The 21,140-nt window shown below is 34.5% G+C and overlaps 1 protein-coding gene across 2 annotated transcripts in view; it reads right to left on the reverse strand.

The window, feature by feature from the left end:
* The window catches only part of IPO8 (importin 8), a 71,293-nt gene that overhangs the window by 21,184 nt on the left and 28,969 nt on the right, over positions 1-21,140 (reverse strand). For both annotated transcript variants that reach the window (XM_069491799.1, XM_069491800.1), the window contains 12 exons: positions 19,305-19,394; positions 18,048-18,142; positions 17,354-17,438; positions 14,828-14,962; positions 13,071-13,170; positions 9,972-10,048; positions 9,526-9,642; positions 8,642-8,731; positions 7,197-7,362; positions 6,031-6,191; positions 4,456-4,581; positions 1,477-1,543 (listed from right to left, as the gene is read on the reverse strand). In XM_069491799.1, coding sequence (XP_069347900.1) covers positions 1,477-1,543; positions 4,456-4,581; positions 6,031-6,191; positions 7,197-7,362; positions 8,642-8,731; positions 9,526-9,642; positions 9,972-10,048; positions 13,071-13,170; positions 14,828-14,962; positions 17,354-17,438; positions 18,048-18,142; positions 19,305-19,394 — 1,309 coding nt within the window. Of the gene's footprint in view, positions 1-1,476; positions 1,544-4,455; positions 4,582-6,030; positions 6,192-7,196; positions 7,363-8,641; positions 8,732-9,525; positions 9,643-9,971; positions 10,049-13,070; positions 13,171-14,827; positions 14,963-17,353; positions 17,439-18,047; positions 18,143-19,304; positions 19,395-21,140 lie in introns of those variants that run through there.

Raw genomic sequence — 21,140 nt, forward strand, 5'->3', positions numbered from 1 at the left:
TTTCCTCTTATAAAGAGAGAATACTAATACCCTGGAAACTTGATTAAAATTTTTTTTCTAACTTAAGACTTAATATATTTAAAAACCAGTAGTACAGATACTTCCCTTACTGAAACCAAAATGAGATGGAAATTACAGATACTGGGAAATAATTTAAGATAATCATTTGAAAATAACAAATTATCTAAATACAGGGTTTCTGAAAGTTCTACCATGGTACTGGTATAAAAACAGACACACAGACTAATGGAACAGAATAGAAAGCCCAATAGTAAATCTACCCACTTACGGTCAATGGATTTTCGACAAAGATGTCAAAAAAACACAATGGAGAAAGGACAGTCTCTTCAATAAATGGTGCTAGGAAAATTGAACATCCACGTGCTGAGGGAATTAGACACTCATCTTATACCATATAGAAAAATCTACGCAAAATGGATTAAATACTTGAACTTTAAACCTGAAATTATAAAACTACTAGGAGAAAACATAGAGGAAAAGCTCCAGGACACTGGTCTGAGGAATGATTTTTTTATGGAAATGACCCCAAAGGCACAGGCAACAAAAATGAAATTAGACAAATAGGATTATATCAAACTAAAAAGCTTTGGGAAGCAAAGGAAATAATCAACAGAATGAAAAGACAACCTAAAGAACAGGAAAAAATATTTGTAAACCATGTATCTGATAAATGGTTAATATCCAAAATATATAAGGAACTCAAACCACTCAATAGCAAGAAAACAAATAACCCAATTTAAAAATGGGAAAAGGGCCTGAACAGACATTTCTCAAAAGACAACATACAAATGGCCAACAGGTACACGAAAAAAATGTTCAACAACACTAATCATCAGGGAAATGCAAACTAAAACCAAAATAAGATACCATCTCACACCTTTTAGGGTAGCCATTATTAAAAAGATGAAAGGGGCTAAGGGAAGTGGCTCACTTCTATAATTCTAGCACCTTGGCAGGCCAAGCAGGAGGATCACTTGAGACCAGGAGTTCGAGGCCAGCCTGGGCAACATTTTTTTTTTTTTTTTTTTTTAAGAGATGAGGGTCTCACTAGGTTTGTCCAGGCTGGTCTCAAACTCCTGACCTCAAGGGATCCTCCTGCCTCAGCCTTCCCACTTGCTGGGATTATAGGCTTGAGTCACTACACCTGGCTCAAGCACAGATTAAAGTAACTTCACCTAAACCTTATCCCATTTCTTCATTTCTCAAAATGTAAAATTTTAAATTCTGCCCTTCAAAAATTCCAAGATCAAAAATTCTTAACTGGATATAAGTTTATCTGTGAATGAAAAAATATATATCTAACATTAGAAAAGATATCAAAAAACTGAAGAGAATGCAAGTTTCTCTTTCTCAAAATTGTCCATCTTGTTAAATTTGAAGGGCTAAAATTATACTGTGTTAATCAAATTAAATCAAATTTTCCCATTCACCTTTTTATTTAATCTTTGAACTTACCAATCACGTGTTTTTGTAAAACAACATCAATGATCCGTAGACAGATATTCTCTAACTGCTGTGTAATCTAAAGATAAATTTTAAATATTTAGTTTAAAACTCATCATGATACCCTTAATGTACAAGTGTAGTATTATCCCAACAAAAATATCAACAGGACATTTTTGAAAGGGGAACTTACAATTCTAAAGTACATGTGAAAAATTAAACATGCAAGAATAATCAGGAAATTCTGAAAATAGGCTAACGATGGGAATAGGAGTTAAATCCATAATAGAATTACAAGTTAAATTAGTTCCTTACCTCATGTTTTATACCAAAATAAATTCCTAATGGATCAAAGATTTCAATGTGAAGAATTAAACCATAAAAAATGCTAGAAGAAATAAAAAGAATTCTTGTATACATGAAATCAATAAATCAACAGAATAGGCAAAGGTTATAAAAAAGAAATTCAAATACACTGTATGTAAATGTATCTTTTTCATAACTTTTGCCTATGTTTATAAAAAGATGTTCACGATAAGAGTACAAATTCAAAGTGCAACATTATTACTTTTGACCTATCAGACTGGCATTGTTCAAAAAGTATGGGGCTGGGAAGATCCTGTTGTACATTGACTTGGGGAGTATAAATTGGCATATGCTGTGAAGAACAAGTTAGCAACATCCTTCTAACTTACTCAGGCATGTATCCTGCAACTGCAATTTCATTTCAAGGATTTATCCTACAGATGTATTACTACATGTGCAAAATGACATGTAAAAGGCCACTCATTGCCACAATGTTTGTGGCTACTTAACAATCAAATGTCTGTTTAAACAAGGGAGAGCTAAATTATATCCATTAACCAGGGAATGGTTAAATAAACTTGACACATCATACCAGGGAATATTATGCGACCATTAAAAATATAACTTTATTGACTGATATGAAAGGATAACCAAGATATATTAAGTAAAAAATGGCAGATAAAAATTGTGGACAGTATGCTATTGTTTTCGTAAAAGAAAAATATACACACTCACTTTTTGCTTGTATGTCAATAGAAAAATATCTGGATGGATACAAAAAACCTGGTAAAAATAGCTACTGCCTGGGAGGGAAATTAGATGGCTGGGGAGCTGAGTGAGAAGGTGAAATTTCAGTGAGTAGCTTTTGAATTTTCTTCAACATGTTTGTATTAAATATTTTTAAACAAGTAAAAATTAAAATCCATTGTGGGTTACATTTTTCATGTAAATATCCTATTTTAACTTTGGAGCATATTCTAATATTTAGCTTAAACTACTCTCTTAAAGCTCAAATTATCCAAAATTTCCCAGTTTGAAAAATTAAAACCACTACACAAAAATGTATATGCTTAAGCACCTATTTTAGATTTCCAATTTGCTTTTCATACATCAAGTTTTTGTACATGTATACATACACATGATTTTTCCTTTTAAGGACATAATGTTTTCAAAGTTTGGTTTTACTAAGTCACAGTTCAAAATTAAAGGACAGGTGGTCAGGAGACCAAAATTCCAGTTGGTTTTGCCTCTAATTATCTATGGCCTTGGTAAAGCCGTTTATCTGAAGGTTTAAATTTTTTCCGTCTGTAAGGAAGCTGGGTTTGACAGTGTTTCTCAATTTTAATCCACACCTTCCTTGTCAATCACAGTAAGTTCACATGCTCCTTTAACATTATTTGAAATTCAAAATAAATTTAATATCAAGAGTAAAAAATTAAAAAGACAAAACGCTGTTCTGTTTTCAAACTATTCCTGCGCTCATTCTACTATTCCTCACAGCTCCACCCACCCACACATTTAGGGAAATTGGACAAGGTGATTTCTTTTCAAATTTAAAATACAAGTTCTAAATATAAGGTGAAAGAACTATCCCTTAAGTATACTTGTTGTAATTTAATTTGAAACATCTCACTGTTACCAAGAGGACCATACAGTTTCAACACAGAAGGACACAGAAATAAAATAATGAATATGGAAATTAAAAGTCATATTAAGGCCTTTAGGTGAAGGAAGACCAGTACAGGAGAAGAATATTGAACTATTTTTAAGAACCTAGGAAGTTTCCATCAGTATGTGGCAAACACAGGATAAACCAACAGCTACGTGGTTTAACAATGCTATTTAAAGAACTGGCACCTGCTTCCTCAGTGTTCACTTTATAAAACAAGAGCTGCCATCAGTGCCAAACAAGTCAACTTGCGCTCACAGAAGTAATGAACAAAAATCTGAGTTAAGGAGTGATACTTGGGAAGGAGAGATGCAGGTTTTAAACATTGATAAACTGATATTATTAGGATGATCTTACTACAAACTCAAATGTACAACTTACTAGCCCTGTGACTACGAGCAAATCCCTTGAACCCTACCTGAACTTTGTTTTCCACTTCTGCAAGAAAGACTACTATATCTGCTCTATCCATCCCACAGTGGCATTACTAAGATCACATCAAGTAAAGAATATGAAGGCACTGGATAAATATTTGTATAAATTCTTATCTCAATACTATTCTGGAATTTATGAAAGATGTTTTTCAACTCTTGCTCATATTCCCTTCTTTTATTATAGTATTTCTTACATCAGAATTCTGTTCCATTACCTAATCCATGTCACTGTGATTGAATGACTGCCTGTTACTCTCCAACAACACTAGACTGTGGGTTCCCAGAAGGCAGGGCTGGTGTATTACTCAATTTGGTATTCCCCTAGCCTATAACCCCTTCCCCTAAAACCTACCTAGCCTATATACTTTACAATATTTACAATATTACAAACAGTATAATGTACTTACTATTTCCCCTCAATCGTTTTAATGTTTCTTTAAAATCTGAGGGCAATTTTAAAGCCTAGCAACATAATTAAGTAGCAATTTAAAAGTCAAGACTTTAAAATTCATGCCCACTGATCACATAAATTTCAGGTAATGCTACCTACTATTATGATAATAAAACACAAAGAAATCTCACCTCTTTATGGTCTTCTACAACAGTTAAGATAGTATCAATGGTATGTAAAATTCCCATAGCCATTACTGTTTTGTCTTCAACTTCTTCATATTCATCACTTTGAAGAACTTTGCCAAATATCTCAGCCTATGAAAATAACATTAAAATATTCAACAATTAGCACTGTTATACCCCCCCATTATAAAAGTTAGCAAAAGGGCACTGCCACATATGTAAATGTCAGCATTGCTCAAACTTTAAATTCTGCCCTTTGCTGACTGAATCATCTATTTTCTTATAATGACAGAACCTGTCATGTTTTAAATATAGCCATTTTCCTCATCCAGTCACGAGAGTGGAATATTTATCAGCTATTATAACCAGATAGCTAATATTTCGCTTTTGGTTGTCATTAAGCAAATAAAATCAAAATCTAGGAAAACTGAAATCAAGTAACACTAAAACAAAAAATGTGATAGAAAGTTTAGAAAATCAAGATATCAACTAGAAAAATAAAACAAAAAGAACAGACATGGAAAACACCAGAAAAAACATAAGGAAATTACAGACTCTATATCAGGAAATACAGAACAGAAAAAAATGGCAGGGAGAAATTTATCAAGGAACTAATATAAGAAATTGTCCCAAACTGAAGTTTCCAGATTCAAAGCCTAGAAAGTAAAAATTTAGAAGGCTCACATGAAGGCACATCATCATGAAATCTCAGAATATTACAGATGAAAAGAGATTATCCTAAATGTTAATAGATGTAAGCCCATTAAACTAGAAATATCAGAATTATTATAGTAAACATTTTTTTTTTTTTTTTTTTTTTTTTTTTTGTTGAGACAGAGTCTCACTTTGTTGCCCAGGCTAGAGTGAGTGCCGTGGCGTCAGTTTAGCTCACAGCAACCTCAGACTCCTGGGCTTAAGCGATCCTACTGCCTCAGCCTCCCGAGTAGCTGGGACTACAGGCATGCGCCACTATGCCCGGCTAATTTTTTCTATATAGATTTTTAGGTGTCCATATAATGTCTTTCTATTTTTAGTAGAGACGGGGTCTCGCTCAGGCTGGTCTCGAACTCCTGACCTTGAGCAATCCACTCGGCCTCCCAGAGTGCTAGGATTACAGGCGTGAGCCACCGCGCCCGGCCAGTAAACATTTTTATATTAATATTTTAGTTACAGTTATGTGTCACTTAATGACAGGGATACGTTCTGAGAAATGCTTCATTAGGCAATTTCGTCCCTGTGCGATCATCATAGAGTGTACTCGCACAAACCTATGTAGTATAGCCTACCACACGCCTAGGCTACAAAGCTGTACGGCATGTTACTGTACTGAATACTGTAGGCAACCGTAACACAATGGTAAGAATTTGTGTATCTAAACATGTCAAAACATAGAAAAGGTACAGTAAAAACTTGGTATTATAATCTTATGGGAACATCACCGTATATGCAGTTTGGCCTTGACCAAAACATCATTATGCAGCACATGACTGTACGAATGAAACTGAATTCCAAATTTTAGAGTTTAAGTTACTTACTCAAGGGTTCTATACCAAACTAACAGAAAACTTTGCCCAGTCTTACCAAGTGTTGGGTCATATCAACAGCAATTGAGGCTACCTCTTGACTGTATTCACATATCATCTTCTGGATCACATTAGTAACATCATCATTTTCTGTCTCTCTAACAATGTGCAACAGCTCCTGCATAATAGGCCTCACATGTGGCTTCATATATTCCTTAGCTATCATGATAAAACAAACAAAATTAGTAAAAATTAGCCACTCACAGATGGTGAAAGGAATCAACTAGGTCACAAAGTAAAGTGACGCAGGACAATACCTAGATAAGGTTCTAGATACTCACTTGCTTTATGGTGAATAAATTGCAAAGCCATACCAAAATAATACTCATCAATACATCAATTTCCCCAAGAGTAACATAAGGATAAGCAGTTCTGCTCAGGAAAAAAAACTGTCTTGCCCAAAAATGCCAACAGCCCCCACTAACAAATTCTAAATATACATATGGCTCTGTCATCACCATGACTTGGAGAGCAGGAATGTTACACCCCTCCTGATGGCAAGTTTAAAAATCATGCACATAGAGAGATTATGCCCAACACTGATGGGGACCATCCATGCCCCAACCCATCTCTACCTACTCTCCCTCCCCACATATCCGTATATGATATTCATTCCTCCCATTGAAACATTGTTGAATAAAGGTAAAGTAGTTTTATGTTCTTCATAAAGCTGAATTTACTTCCAAAGGTTTATTTGAACTTTGAACAGAACACTGTGAAAACAAATGAGATATCTGTGTTCTCACTCACTAGAAATACTACTTGCTACTCTCAGAACTAGCAGAATCACAGAACCCCAGAATTGAAAGGAATCGTGAAGCCATCTAGTCCAATATCCCTAAATTTAAATATGTAGAAACCTAAGCCTTGATGGATCATGAGCCTCACCCAGGTTTACATGGCAAGTTAGGACCCCAGGCCCCAATTCCCAGTCCACCCTAGTGCTCAACAATTATTAACGTGTTTCCTAATCTAAAATTTTTCTGGAAACCATAATCAGTAGGAACTCCTAAAAAGGGCAAGAATAAACCCCTATAAAATTCTCAGGGGCAAAAGCTCAGAATTCCAAAGCCTGAACCCTCAGACTTAGAGAATCAAAATTATTTGAGAAGACTATCTCAAAAAAATTATTTTAAAAAACTTCTAGAAAGTATTTAGCTTTACCTTGTATCTGGTTAGAAATTAGGGACTGAAGGGCAAGGGCAGCTTCAACTTTGACAGGCATCTCCTTATCTTCAATCAGGCTCTTCTTTGCTAATTCAACTGCATTTCTTAAGTTAAGTTCATTATGAAACTTCAAAGAACTAAATGCGTGAAGTACCCAGCAGGACTACAAAAAGAAAGTAAGTAGGGAGCTATCAGAAGTACAGCATTCTGTGATAACGTCACATATATAAGAACTTCTTAGTAAAATATTACTAATTCTACCAAGAAAAGTTCATTTGTTTTTGGATGGTGTTATGTTGGCCTTAGTTTCTAACTTCTGGATTTCCCACTCTTTTTATAAGAAAGATAGTTTCATTACTTCTAAATTACCCACATGCAATCACATTTTTCACAGGAAAGGAAAAAACAAGTCAAATGTAAATATCCCTGAAACACAATCCCATTTATCCTTTTAATAAATATTATAATTCATAACCAATTTGTTACATGTAAAAGCAACTCCTAATCAGTATTTCAAATTCATTTGCTGATCTTTTCATTGAGGTGAAACATTATTTTCCCTTATATTAACTGGCTTGGCAAACTTCCTTTTTCACTCACAGAAGGCACCAAGAATTTTAAACTTTTTATAGATTATCAAATTTTAAACTATTAGACCACAGAATCATTACTACTTTATTTTATACTCTATGTGCATAAAACACAATCAACAGAAATTTGAATTACTGAAGATTTTTGGAAGAGAATTACAATTCACACAGCTTCTCAAAGGTAGGAGCCCAACTATAAAAATGTTCATGTGCCCTCAGCATCCCTAGTCTACAACTGCCCAAATATTTCTCTAGTGACCATTATGTTTTTAAAATGCTTCCTAGTGTACAAGGCATTATTAATATATGTTGTTTTTAGCAAGACATTTTTTGTATTGATATTTTTATAAAGACAAATACTAGGCTCTTGAATTAAAGCTCTACTTGTTTCTTCATAAAAATGTATCAATTCTAGAAAGAATTACACTTAGAACACCAAGTAAGTTTACATGGAATATTATTTTCTCCATATTACTAAGGCAAATCTACCTAATATACCAGAAAACAAATTCAACTTTTTAGCCAAACTAGGATTTCATGCCATTTTAGACACTGAAAATGGATCTATTTATAAATTTACATTGTACCATTGCTCTCAAATCATCTTCTGTTTCACATATGCAGCAAATGATATTAGGGTGAAAAATGAAATCAGCTGGAGTTAAAAATCCATACAAACCCCTTTCTTTACTACTTGGTTCTTTACTCAGCTAATGTGACCACAACAGACATTCTAATTGACTCCATTTCATCTCAACATGTGGTAAAAGGCCAGTTTATCCAAAAACATTTATTTCAATAATTATCTTACAGGTAAAGATTTCAGACACAACAGAAATATGGAAAACTTACTCTGGCTCGAAGATATCCTAGGTTAGACAATAATAATGGAAATACATGATTCTGTAGAAACAACTCCATTTGGTCCTTGAATAGACTCTTCTGTTAGGAAACAGAAATTAAATTTCAATTTATCCATGCCTTTTTCTCATGTAAGAATTACGTTATAATAAAGTCCATTATGACTTGCATTTAACATACCTCTACTTACAATTTTGTAAAATCATTTAACCTTCATATTGCATGTTTTAAAACAAGACGGAAATAGTACCTTCGATCAATTTGATATTGATTTTTATATAAATAAGAAACAAGTTCTTTCGTGTCCTTTTTTTTTTTTTTTTTTTTTTTTTTTTGAGACAGAGTCTCACTCTGTTGCCCAAGCTAGAGTGAGTGCCGTGGCGTTAGCCTAGCTCACAGCAACCTCAAACTCCTGAGCTCAAGCGATCCTCCTGTCTCAGCCTCCCGAGTAGCTGGGACTACAGGCATGCACCACCATGCCCGGCTAATTTTTTCTATATATATTTTTAGCTGTCCAAATAATTTCTTTCTATATTTAGTAGAGATGGGGTCTCACTCTTGCTCAGGCTGGTCTCGAACTCCCGAGCTCAAACGATCCGCCCACCTCGGCCTCCCAGAGTGCTAGGATTACAGGCGTGAGCCACCGCGCCCGGCCTCGTGTCCTTTTTTATACAGCGACAGTTTCATACAGAAAAACTAAAAAGTCAAATTTTCTTTTTAATTAATAGGTGACAGAAAGAAGGCCATTTACAATCAACTCAATTATCCAGAAGTAGTCACCAGTTTTAAAGTATTAATACCCATAACTTTCATATTCTTTCATTTGCCTTTGCTTTACAGATTTCGTAAATAAATTAAATTTTAATTATCTTAACCTTTAATAAAATCTCAGCTAGGGAACCAATCACATGCAGAGCTCCATCTTTCTTCCTAGGGTCAAAGTTCGGGTCTGTTAGGATTTGATAACAGAATGCCATCATTTTTGGCAACACCTAAAGAAATAAAAGAATCCATTTTAGTCTACATGAACTTTCATTGCCTTAATGCAGTAAGTAAATATGATACACAAATTTTCAAAAATAAAGCCATTTTATTGTGTTTTATCAAGCAACTATAAGCTCAATAAAAAAGGTATAATTTATTAAGAAAACAAAATAACCAATGATACATAACTCTTTTCCCTTACTAGGACAGAAAAAATATTCTTAAAGTGATAAGGTATAACTAGTAACAATATAATTTTTCAAATATTATGGGTTTATTAGAGTTTCAAATCAAGATAGGCCACCTCTTTAATTTTTAATTTAAAAAGAATAACTACCTCTTTTCTTTTTTTTGCAGCAGTATATAATAGAGTCTGGGCTGCTGTGGTAGGAGAAGCATAATCTTCAAAAATATCTAAGATTTTAAAAAGTTAAATCATGTTAGTAAAAATACAATTACTTATTACAGATTTTAAACCTGACTGAACACTATTCCAAACCAAGAAATAAAACAGTCCACATATGACATTGTTTTACAGCATTAAGAAGCTAAGGATTTATCACCAGTGCTCTCATGCACAACAATATTTATCAAACTCGATACATTGTCCTTTCAAACACTCATATTTTTTTTAAAAAACATACTAGGGATATCTATTTTGCTGAGGACAGGAAAAGTGCTTTATCTCTATCAAAAAAACAACAAAAATTTATTTAGTGCTTACTATGTGCCAGGCACCACTCTAGACTCTGGGGATCCAAAGACCAACAAAAAAAGGGTCTCATGGAGCTTATGTGGTGAGAGAAAAAAGTAAACATATTACACACACACACACACACACACACACACACAATAGGTTAGGATAAGAACAAATGTAAAACAGGGAAAGGAGACAGAGTGACAGAGTATGGGGTGCTAGTTTAAATAGGGTGTCAGCGAAAGCCTTTTCAACTCTCTGTTAAGATAACACTGAAGCAGAAATTGAATGAAATGAGGGAGAAAGCTATCCATAGATAAAGCACTCCAAGCAGAGGAAACAGCAAGCCTAAAAGCCTTGAGGGATTCTAGGACAGTGCTTGGCTCTGTCAAAAGATAGGCTCAGCAAGTATTCATATCACTTAATATTATAAAAGTTCTCACAAATTTCAGAATAGGCAGTTTTATATAAGAAACTGAAACTGAAAATTTGAGAAGTCTCTGATATGTCCTTGTTTAAATATAAAAAAGAAAACCAAATTTAAGTGTACTTCAAAATATAAAATACTAATAACTAACTTTTGAGTACTGTTAAATATCTAGTATTCTACACTAAGCAGTTCATGTGTATTATCCCATTTGGTCCTCCCAGCACTACTATCATTACCCATTTTATTGCATGTTAGAGAGGTTAAGCAGCTGCCTACAGTCACACAGCCGGTAAGCAACCAAGCCAACATTCACACCCAGGCTGTCCTAACATCAAAACCTAAGCTCCTTTTAGTTTTCACCAAATCTAAAAGCATTATTATTAAGGGAAATGGGGAGATGTTGGTTAAAGGGTACAATAAAAAGAAAAATAATAAAAACATTATTAATGTCAATAAATTTAGATAGAAATGGTTCGTTCACATAAATAATTGCAAGTAACAAAAATAAAATACAGTAATTGTTCTTCCTTATAGTTATCCAAAAGTAAAATACACATTAAAATATTTAATAAACATATTAAATAAAAGCCACTGTATTCTAGTCCACAGAAGGAAATTATTTTTTAAAAAAGCATAGCACTTCTGCTAATCTTGAATTACCCATATTCTCATCTAATCAATAAAATGTAAATTCCCACTGTTAATCAACACACACACAGCTCTTACTATATTATCTAAAAACTGAGATACTTATACATGTCAGATATGAATAATGGTAGCTTTCTGAAAGCTAAACAAATATTGTGTACATTATAAAAACACATAGAAAAGGTAAATGCTAAAAGAATGCCTTAAAAAAAATAAAGATTGGCTAACCTACTCTGTCAAAGCAAACTAGGAAAACAAGGGCCTAAGAAAGGGGAAATAATAAATTATGCATATGAGTAACGATTTTCAAAAGACAAAGGTAGAATGGAGAAATAAAGCACATGGGAAATGTTGCTTCTCATTCATTTGCTTTTCTTGTACTTTGTCTCCAAAAGAGGCACCTCCTCACTTACTGAATCAAATAATACGAAACAGAAAGCACTGTAAAAACAACATGGCCAGGCCGGGCGCGGTGGCTCACGCCTGTAATCCTAGCACTCTGGGAGGCCGAGGCGGGTGGATTGCTCAAGGTCAGGAGTTCGAGACCAGCCTGAGCAAGACCCCGTCTCTACTAAAAATAGAAAGACATTATATGGACAACTAAAAATCTATATAGAAAAAATTAGCCGGGCATAGTGGCGCATGCCTGTAGTCCCAGCTACTCGGGAGGCTGAGGCAGTAGGATCGCTTAAGCCGAGGAGTCTGAGGTTGCTGTGAGCTAAGCTGACGCCACGGCACTCACTCTAGCCTGGGCAACAAAGTGAGACTCTGTCTCAACAAAAAAAAAAAAAAAAAAAAAAAACAACATGGCCCGATAATCTAGCATCCATGCCAGTAGGGTTAGCTCAGGTAGCTAGAGACACTCAGCTCAACAAGGGGAAGCACTGCACTGTCACCGCCCCGTCAGCATGCCTTAGGTTTAGCAATTATTTATTGAAGACATACTAGGTGCCAAACAATAGTAGAGGGATGCAGAGGTGTAGAAGGGATAAAGAAAATAAAATAAAGCAAATAAATAAAATTCCTGCCCTTTGAAAGCTTCTAAGTCGTAGGAGACACAGAGGTATTCAAACTAACATTTTGCCATGTTAAGTGTGTGAGTATTCCACAAAAAGAAGAACATAAACTGGGGATACAAGGGAATGAGTGAGGCAACCTGCACAGCTCAACAGCTTCCAGAAGATCCAAACTATAAATAAAAGAACTGGGCCACACCCAGTGGGACCACTGTAGGTAATTTCATTCCCTTGTGGAATAGTCAGTCCCTAGGATAAGGAGGCAAACCAAATCGGAGTGCTTCTAAAATATGCAGAAATTCGAAGGATCTCCCAGAGTGAGAACAACCCAATCTATAAACGGATACTCAAAGGACACAGAAAGGTCCCTGCAGGTCAGCACTTCAACATCACAGCTAACAGATGGCTCTGTGAATGCTCAGGCACACATGAGAGAGACGAATAAGGTGGCTTCTCATTTCCCACACCCAAAGGCCTTAAGTTCTCTGGGTCAAAAGAACAAACTCTCATTAGTTTACAGAGTTGATCATGCAAAGTTGAACTTTGGAGATTTACCAAAGTAATAAAATCTACTTTAAAATACAAATTTAGTTATATTACTTTATATATCCAGGAAGTGATGAGCAATAAAACCATCCCAATTACCAAATTTCATCCTTATATACTCATATGGATCTTCTTGCCACAGCTCTTCATCCTCATCTTTATAACACATCACAGAAAAAATCACATCTTCAGATATATTCTAAGATGAGAAAAAAAAAACAAACCAACAAATGGGTATAAGCTATTCAAATTTCAGGAATACCAATAACATATTTATTGACAGCCTTTATGATGTTAGTTTTCCAAACTGTTATATTAATCTTTCTTTTAAGCATGCATTCCCTAAGGGGAAAGCAGGAAAGCAAGAGCCTCTGCAAAGGGGTTGAGGTTGAAGAGTTAAACATGAGATTGATTTTAAACAAAATGGTTAAAGGAGAAAGAGACAAATGTACGTGCTATTCTTTGAAGCAACAACAGGGATAATAAAGTTTCATTAATAAATCAATATTAAAAATACTTTGATTCTGTAAGGAAGGAAAATGTCAAGTCAAGGTTATATTAACTATCATATTTCTTATTTTGAAATTTTCAACATTTTCATTTTGGACCTAAATGGAAATGTTATTAACTACAGTAAAGTTTTCTTTTCTTCTTCCATTTTTGAAAAACCAATTTCTTAGTCAATAAATGTGGGTTTCAATGGGAAAAAAAAAATTCCATCTTCTACCCTCTCTAATTGCTGCTAATGCTCTATTAAGCCCTTTTGTTCTTTAACAACCACTTATGTAAAAACAGGATCATCTCTTATCATTTATTCCTCATTAAATAAGTCTCAGAGAAAAAAAATCAGCCTAAGGATCAGTTTTCTTATTCCTACTTTACAGCCATGTAAAAATAAGGCCAAACGTATCAAGTAGAGAAGAAACACTATCACCACTCACCCTTACTTTATAGGAACACAGTAAATAAAATGAAATTAATATCTTTATTAGTTGCAAAGAAATTATCACTATTTGATCAAAGTGATTAGGCAAACAGTTATTAAAATATACACACAAGGAAAAGATACTATATTGGTAAGACCTGTAATAACACTAAACAAATTCTATCCTGGACACCAAAGGCAAAATGAAAGAATTTAATTTTCTTTTCAGACCCCATTTACAGAATTTAAGAACTCATGGTCTGAGGGAAGATGGGATTCAGTTCCTAAAGTTTTTGAATTACCCAAAGTTATCTGTATGCAAATAAGAATTCATTTATTAATGGCCCATAATTTTCCATTCTCATTTGTTCTTTAATTAAATAACAATGCTGAATTCTACTTTAGGTAAACAATTGATTAAAAAACAGAAAACTTTAACTTCTGCTATAGAACTTAACAGATCCAAAAAAAGAAACCAAAACCTTTCTTGCTCATACCTACAAATGAAAATGGTCACAAATGAAGCTTCATTTCCTGCAAAATAACACTACCTTAGTAGATCCCTGGTAACAATTTTCAAAACACTTTTACACTAAATACCTCATTTGATCCTAGCAACCTTTAGATAAGAAAGGTAGAAAAACATTATTTGCATTAATGGAGGAGAAACTGAAGCTAAATGAGATTTCAAACAAAATCACCTGAATCCAAGTCTTCCAACGCATAAAACTTGAAGGCCTCACTCTTCTTAAATGCTTAAATTTCCAAGCCCCTCATATCAGATGCAAGACTGTACCCATTAGAAATTATTAATGGAAATAAAAAGATTAACTATAAAATATAGGATTAGTAACACTTAGTTTGTCTAGTAAATTAGGAAAATCTAATTTAACCAGGGAGTAACTTTGGAAAACTGCCCTCTGACACTAACCTGTATGTGAGGCTTCATCTGCTTCCAGGTTACAGAATGAACGATCCCTTGGTTGAGATAATTGAATGCTTGCTGGAGAACACGAGGGGCCACATATTCTTTCTGTCTATATTGATCTAAAATGTTTAGCAGAACCTATAGGAAAACACAGACAATATGGGAGAACATAAACAATTTTAAGGTTAAAACAGAGCAGAGGCAGTTTTGGCATCACATAAAATCCAGAATCCATAGAGATGAAAATTAACAGATTTTGGGGAAATCAATATTTTGTGTGAAAGTTTATATGGGTGGTTTTAGTTATCAGATAGGTCCATGTTATACTGAACTAAAGGGTGTCTCACTATAACTTCCAGGCATTTGTCCTACTTCTCACCTGTAGAATTACTCAGAATAAGTCTAACTTCTAGCTCTTCAAATAAAATAAGACTCCTGTTTTTTTTTAAAAAAAAAACAAAAAACAGATTTGACTAAGTAAACATTTAAAATTTCCATACAGCAAGAGACAGCTCAAAGAGTTTCTGTTATTTGATAAAGGCTCTTTCAAAATTAGGAGAGAAAAGTTATTCAAAAAATAGTACTGGCACAGCTCATTAGCCCTCTGAAAAAAATGAAATTAGCTCCCTAACTAAACTTCATACCAAAATAAACTCCAAGATGGGGAAATATTTCAACAACAACAACAACAAAAAAATGAAAGCACAGAATTCCTAGAATAAAATGTGGGAAAATTTTATTTTATAATCTCAGACCACAGAAAGTCTTTATAAATATAACACAAAACTGAGAAGTTACTTTTTAAAACACTGATTTAAAAAATTGTTTATAAGAAAGGAACCATGCCAGAGCAGCTGGGACTGCAATGCAGGCTAAAAGTGGGTGATACTGAGCACGATTCTTTCTAATACAGCTGTGGCTCACACAAAGCAGGCGTGATGGGAGATGAAACAACAATGGAGGAGAGAACAGCTCTTGATAAGAAACTGTTTTTATACATCAGGAATGCATACCTTAAATAACCATGGTACAAAGAGTTTATGACATGAATGAAAAGGCATGAGATTTTCAAATATGTCTGTTACACATATATACACACCCAAACACGCTTATATGATACTGGAAAAATTCTGCTGAACACGCTTCAAGTGGACACAAACTTTAACATGCTCAACAGAGTTTAATAGCAGTGGAAAGAACAGAAAATACCTAACCAGCTTCCTGATTTTCCTGGTATCCATGGTGAATGGCTAAACAGATAATTTTACTCATTATTCACCAATTTTCTCTACAGGTAAGAAAATTATACTATAGCTTTCCTAAAGTGTCACATGGTACTCTTTAGAAAGCATTCTACTCGGCCGGGCGCGGTGGCTCACGCCTGTAATCCTAGCACTCTGGGAGGCCGAGGTGGGCGGATCGTTTGAGCTCAGGGGTTCGAGACCAGCCTGAGCAAGAGCGAGACCCCATCTCTACTAAAAATAGAAAGAAATTATATGGACAGCTAAAAATATATATAGAAAAAATTAGCCGGGCATGGTGGTGCATGCCTGTAGTCCCAGCTACTCGGGAGGCTGAGACAGGAGGATCACTTGAGCTCAGGAGTTTGAGGTTGCTGTGAGCTAGGCTGACGCCACGGCACTCACTCTAGCCTGGGCAACAGAGTGAGACTCTGTCTCAAAAAAAAAAAAAAAAAAAAAAAAGAAAGAAAGCATTCTACTAGACAAAATGAAAATTCACAAAAAGAAGTATGTCATCTTAAGACAACAAATTCATAGTACTTAGCTTTATACTGCTGACAATAAAGATGTATAAAAATCCAAAAACACCCTTTATCTCACTAAAGCCTTTGTCCATGTCTGATTAATCTTTGCTTCCTCAATAGGGTCCCAAAACAGCCAGTGGTCAGTAATTATTAAATTTTCTTTGTTGAAATATAAACAAAAATATCTTGATCAACCAATCTTCATAGCCCACTTGTCCTTTGTAGTTTTTAAAGTTTTTAAATACTAATATCAACTTGGATTGTTTTTCAAGAAATCCTAATTTTTCACTGCATAGAATTGTTTCCAAACTTCCATAGAAATGTATAAGTTCTCAGCTGAGAGTCTTAACACCTAAGCAACTTCTCTTGAAATAGACCAATTTGTATTACTTACATCCTCTAATATAAAAGCTTAACACAAAGAGGTGGAGCCCAAAGAAATAAAGATTAAGAAACTCATAAGAGGTCAGAGAGCACTAACAGAAGAACCCAATCTAATACTGGTGACAGCTACACCAGTATCAACAAACTTGAAAGCTTTGAGTTCAAAGTCTAGGAGTCTGGAAGTGCAGTTCTTGTCGTGGCTGTCCTAGGACATTTGGTTCTAAAACTACTTGAACTGTATTAGATACCCAGAGCTGCCATTTCATCCTCCATAAATATGCAATGAATTAACCTTTGTAACCTACTTCTAAACAGATAGAAATGACTTAACTACTTTCAGTAGTAATAGGCCTTCTACTTAGAAAGCATAAGATTATTACCTGTTGAATTCCCACAGCATAGGTTTTCAAGAAGAATTCAGAAAATTCAAAGTATTCTTTTGTGACATTTCCTGGGCTTCCATATCTTCAAATACAAAGAGAAAATGTTTAAATACTGTGAATTTAAAAAACAAAGCATGCTTCCTTGTTTAGATACAGTCTCTGGTTGAAAGATGTAGTCTAATGAGACAGAAAACACTTTACCCTTTTTTCACATGCCACTAAATGAAATCACGATAAGACTCTGAACCTAAGTTTCAGACAGAAGCATTCACCTATTAAACCAAGAGCTCCTAAAGGGCAAATATTAGAAATAAAAATGTTATGACTGACATATAACAGATTTTTTTAAATAAGTGCTTTTATAATTGAATTTGACTTTATTATGGAGCTGAGTGGCCATGCACCTTCTTACATAATTCCTGGATATTTCCAATGGGCTGAACAATGTTATTTTTCGTGTTTCTCACAGAAGAATAGAAAAGACCCAGAGAAGGCTGCTTACTTCGTTGTGATCTCAAAGCGAATGACAGACAATCAGGCCTACTTTAAACAGACTGTAACTCTTTGCCCTCTGTGGCTTTTAAGACAAATAATCATATACTGTAGAACACTGAGCGAACTAACCAATTTTATTGTATCCAATACTGAGGTAATGACTGTAAGATCATAAATGTAATAAACAGAGAATTACCGTTCAAAGAGACGAGCTACAATATGCAGTGCCCACTTCTTACACTTCCACCATACCAGTTCTGGTCTATCATCCTCATCAATTTGCAGAGTCTCCTAACAGGACAAAATCACCCAGATTAAATTTCTGGAAAGGATTTATGTGAATAACAAAGGCACAATAAACCTTAGATAGATCAAGTCATTAAATGTGAAGTTAGATTGCTATACAAATGCAAATTCTTACTTCACAGATTGCTAGGTAGGAATTAAATAAGCAAAGCAAATTTCAGCTAACCAATACTTTTGTTCACATTTATCTCCCATCTTCAAAAGGCCCAAATAAAATAGAAGAGAAAATACAAAACATGATGGGCCCTCAAGGAAACTCTGAGATGACAAAAAGTTTCTATGTTTTGATCTCAGTGATGTTAAGCCAAGTATATGCTTGTCAAAATTCACTGAACTGCTCACTAAGTTCTGTGCATTTATGTATGTAAACTAAAGCTCCATATCCTTTGTCTCAAGATATGGACAACAGAAATAACACTATACATTTTAAGACACGGTAACATTTTAAAATATACAAGAATTTGATAAATGAAAAGTAATATATCGTTATAACAGATCAAAATGAGACACCATCTTTTACCTATCAAACAGACAAATTTAGAATTAAGTGTGAATTCGTAACAGGCATTCCCAGTCACTGATTATTAAAGTATAAACCAGGACACCCTTTCTGGAGTACACTTTGCAAGCTCTGTAAAAAGTCTCAAACACTACTAAGAGTTTATCCAAAAAAAAACATGTATGTGCACAAAAATTTAACTACATTCTTACAGTTAAAACACTAAAAAAACTGAGACAACCTAAATATCCAGCAAATGAAACATCTGACAAAAAGACACAGTATAAAAATATTTATAATCACAAAAAAATTAAAATTGTTTATAATAAATTTTAAGTGGGGAAATGAATTTCAAAATAGTAAGTATACTATTTTATAAATAAAATGTGGCTGTACATAGAATGCAGAAGGAAAAAAGACTAGAGGACTATCAAGTTTTAAAAATGGTTTGTGCCATTTTTAGTGGGATTAAATAATTATTTTATTATTTTCGTTTATCTGAGCTTTCTAAAAATGAACATTATGAATTATTTATTTTGTTACAGTAATTTTTTTCCACATAGCATGCTGGGATAATGAATCAGTCTACCATTAGTATTCCAAACCCAAGTTTCCCCAATTTTTCTTAGCAACAGAGCTTTTCCTTACAGGAGGAACAGTCCTGTCAATAATAGTTCGGAAGATCTCCATCCATGTTGTCATGGTTTGGTTATTCACCAGCTGAAGAGGCAATGCATACTGGAAGATGGAAGAACAACACAAACAGTAATTCCTCTTTTCCAAGAAAAATGAGCAATTTTATTTATATTGGAAAGTTAAAATCAGAAATAGCCAACATCTGAGCATGAAAATAGCATGTTTCATATGATTCAACCTAAAATTTAACATAAAATAGATCCATAAGCATATACATGAATTTTTTAAATTTAGAAGACTACATGCCATGAGTCATTTCTCTGGGCTACTTTTTAAAATAAAAAAAAAATTAATATCATTAAGGTCTCATTTATTCAGCATGAGATTCTAGGTGAAGTAATTTTTACCATTTACCCCTTTGAGTGTCAAACTTTCAATTTTAACTCCTTTACTGAAAATCTTTACCTCATTAAACACTCATGAAACACTTTTACAGTTACTCTCCTCTACACTATGGCATAACCAGAGCCACTCTGTATCACACAGGTTTGTGTTCCCTCTGCTACACTGTGAGCCACAGGAGAGGGGGTACACTGCCTCCGCATCCATGCATTCCAAAACACGTTTCATGCTAAAGACATAACGATGAGTAAGAGACACATTACCTTTGCCCTCTCAAAGCTTACACTCTAGTTGGCGAGGGGTGGGGGGGAGTCATATACCACATAACATTTCACTCAACAATGGACCGCATACATGGCTCCATTGGATTACAACAAAAATTCTTCCCACCTAGTAACATTATAGGCATCATAACATCATAGCACAACACATTACTCATGTGTTTGTGGTGATGCTGGCATAAACAAACCTACTACACTGCCAGTTGTATAAAAGTATAGCACATTCAATTAGGTACGGCCCATAAGATAACGATAATAAACAACTATGTTACTGGTTTATGTATTTACTATACTATACTTTTTACCATTATTTTAGAGTGTACACCTGCTACTTATTAAAAAAGCTAACTGTAAAATAGCCTTAGGCAGGTCCTTCAGGAGGTATTCCAGAAGAAGTCATGGTTAGCATAGGAGATGACAGCTCCATGCATGTTATTGTCTCCTAAGACCTTCCAGTGGGACAAGATATGGAGGTGGAAGACAGTGATATTGATGATCCTGAACCTGTGTAGGCCTAGGCTAATGTGTATGTATGTGTCTCAGTTATTAAACAAAAAAGTTTAAAAAGTAAAAATAAAAAAAAGCTTACATAGTAATATAAAGAAAGAATATTTTTGTTCAATTGTATATGTTTGTGCTTTAAGCTAAGTGTTATTACAAAAGAGTCAAAAAGTTAAAAAATGTTTCCAGTTTATAAAGTGAATGAGTGGCCGGGCGCGGTAGCTCACACCTGTAATCCTAGCACTCTGGGAGGCCGAGGTGGGAGGATCGCTCGAGGTCAGGAGTTTGAGATCAGCCTGAGCAAGAGTGAGACCCCGTCTCTACTAAAAAAAAAAAAAGAAAGAAATTAACCGGACAACTAAAAATATATAGAAAAAGTTAGCCGGGCATGGTGGCACATGCCTGTAGTCCCAGCTACTTGGGAGGCTGAGGCAGGAGGATTACTTGAGCCCAGGAGTTAGAGGTTGCTGTGAGCTAGGCTCTCTAGCCCAGGCAACAGAGTGAGACTCTGTCTCAAAAAAATAAAAAATAAAAAAATAAATTAAATGAGTTATATAGTAAGCAAGGTTAATTAATTTTTGAAAATAATTTTTTAATAAATTTAGTGTAGCCTAAGTGTGAAGTGCTTATAAAATCTACAGTAATGTCCTAGGCCTTCACATTA

The sequence above is a fragment of the Eulemur rufifrons genome, chromosome 16 (assembly GCF_041146395.1).
Source record: "Eulemur rufifrons isolate Redbay chromosome 16, OSU_ERuf_1, whole genome shotgun sequence".
NCBI lineage: Eukaryota > Metazoa > Chordata > Mammalia > Primates > Lemuridae > Eulemur > Eulemur rufifrons.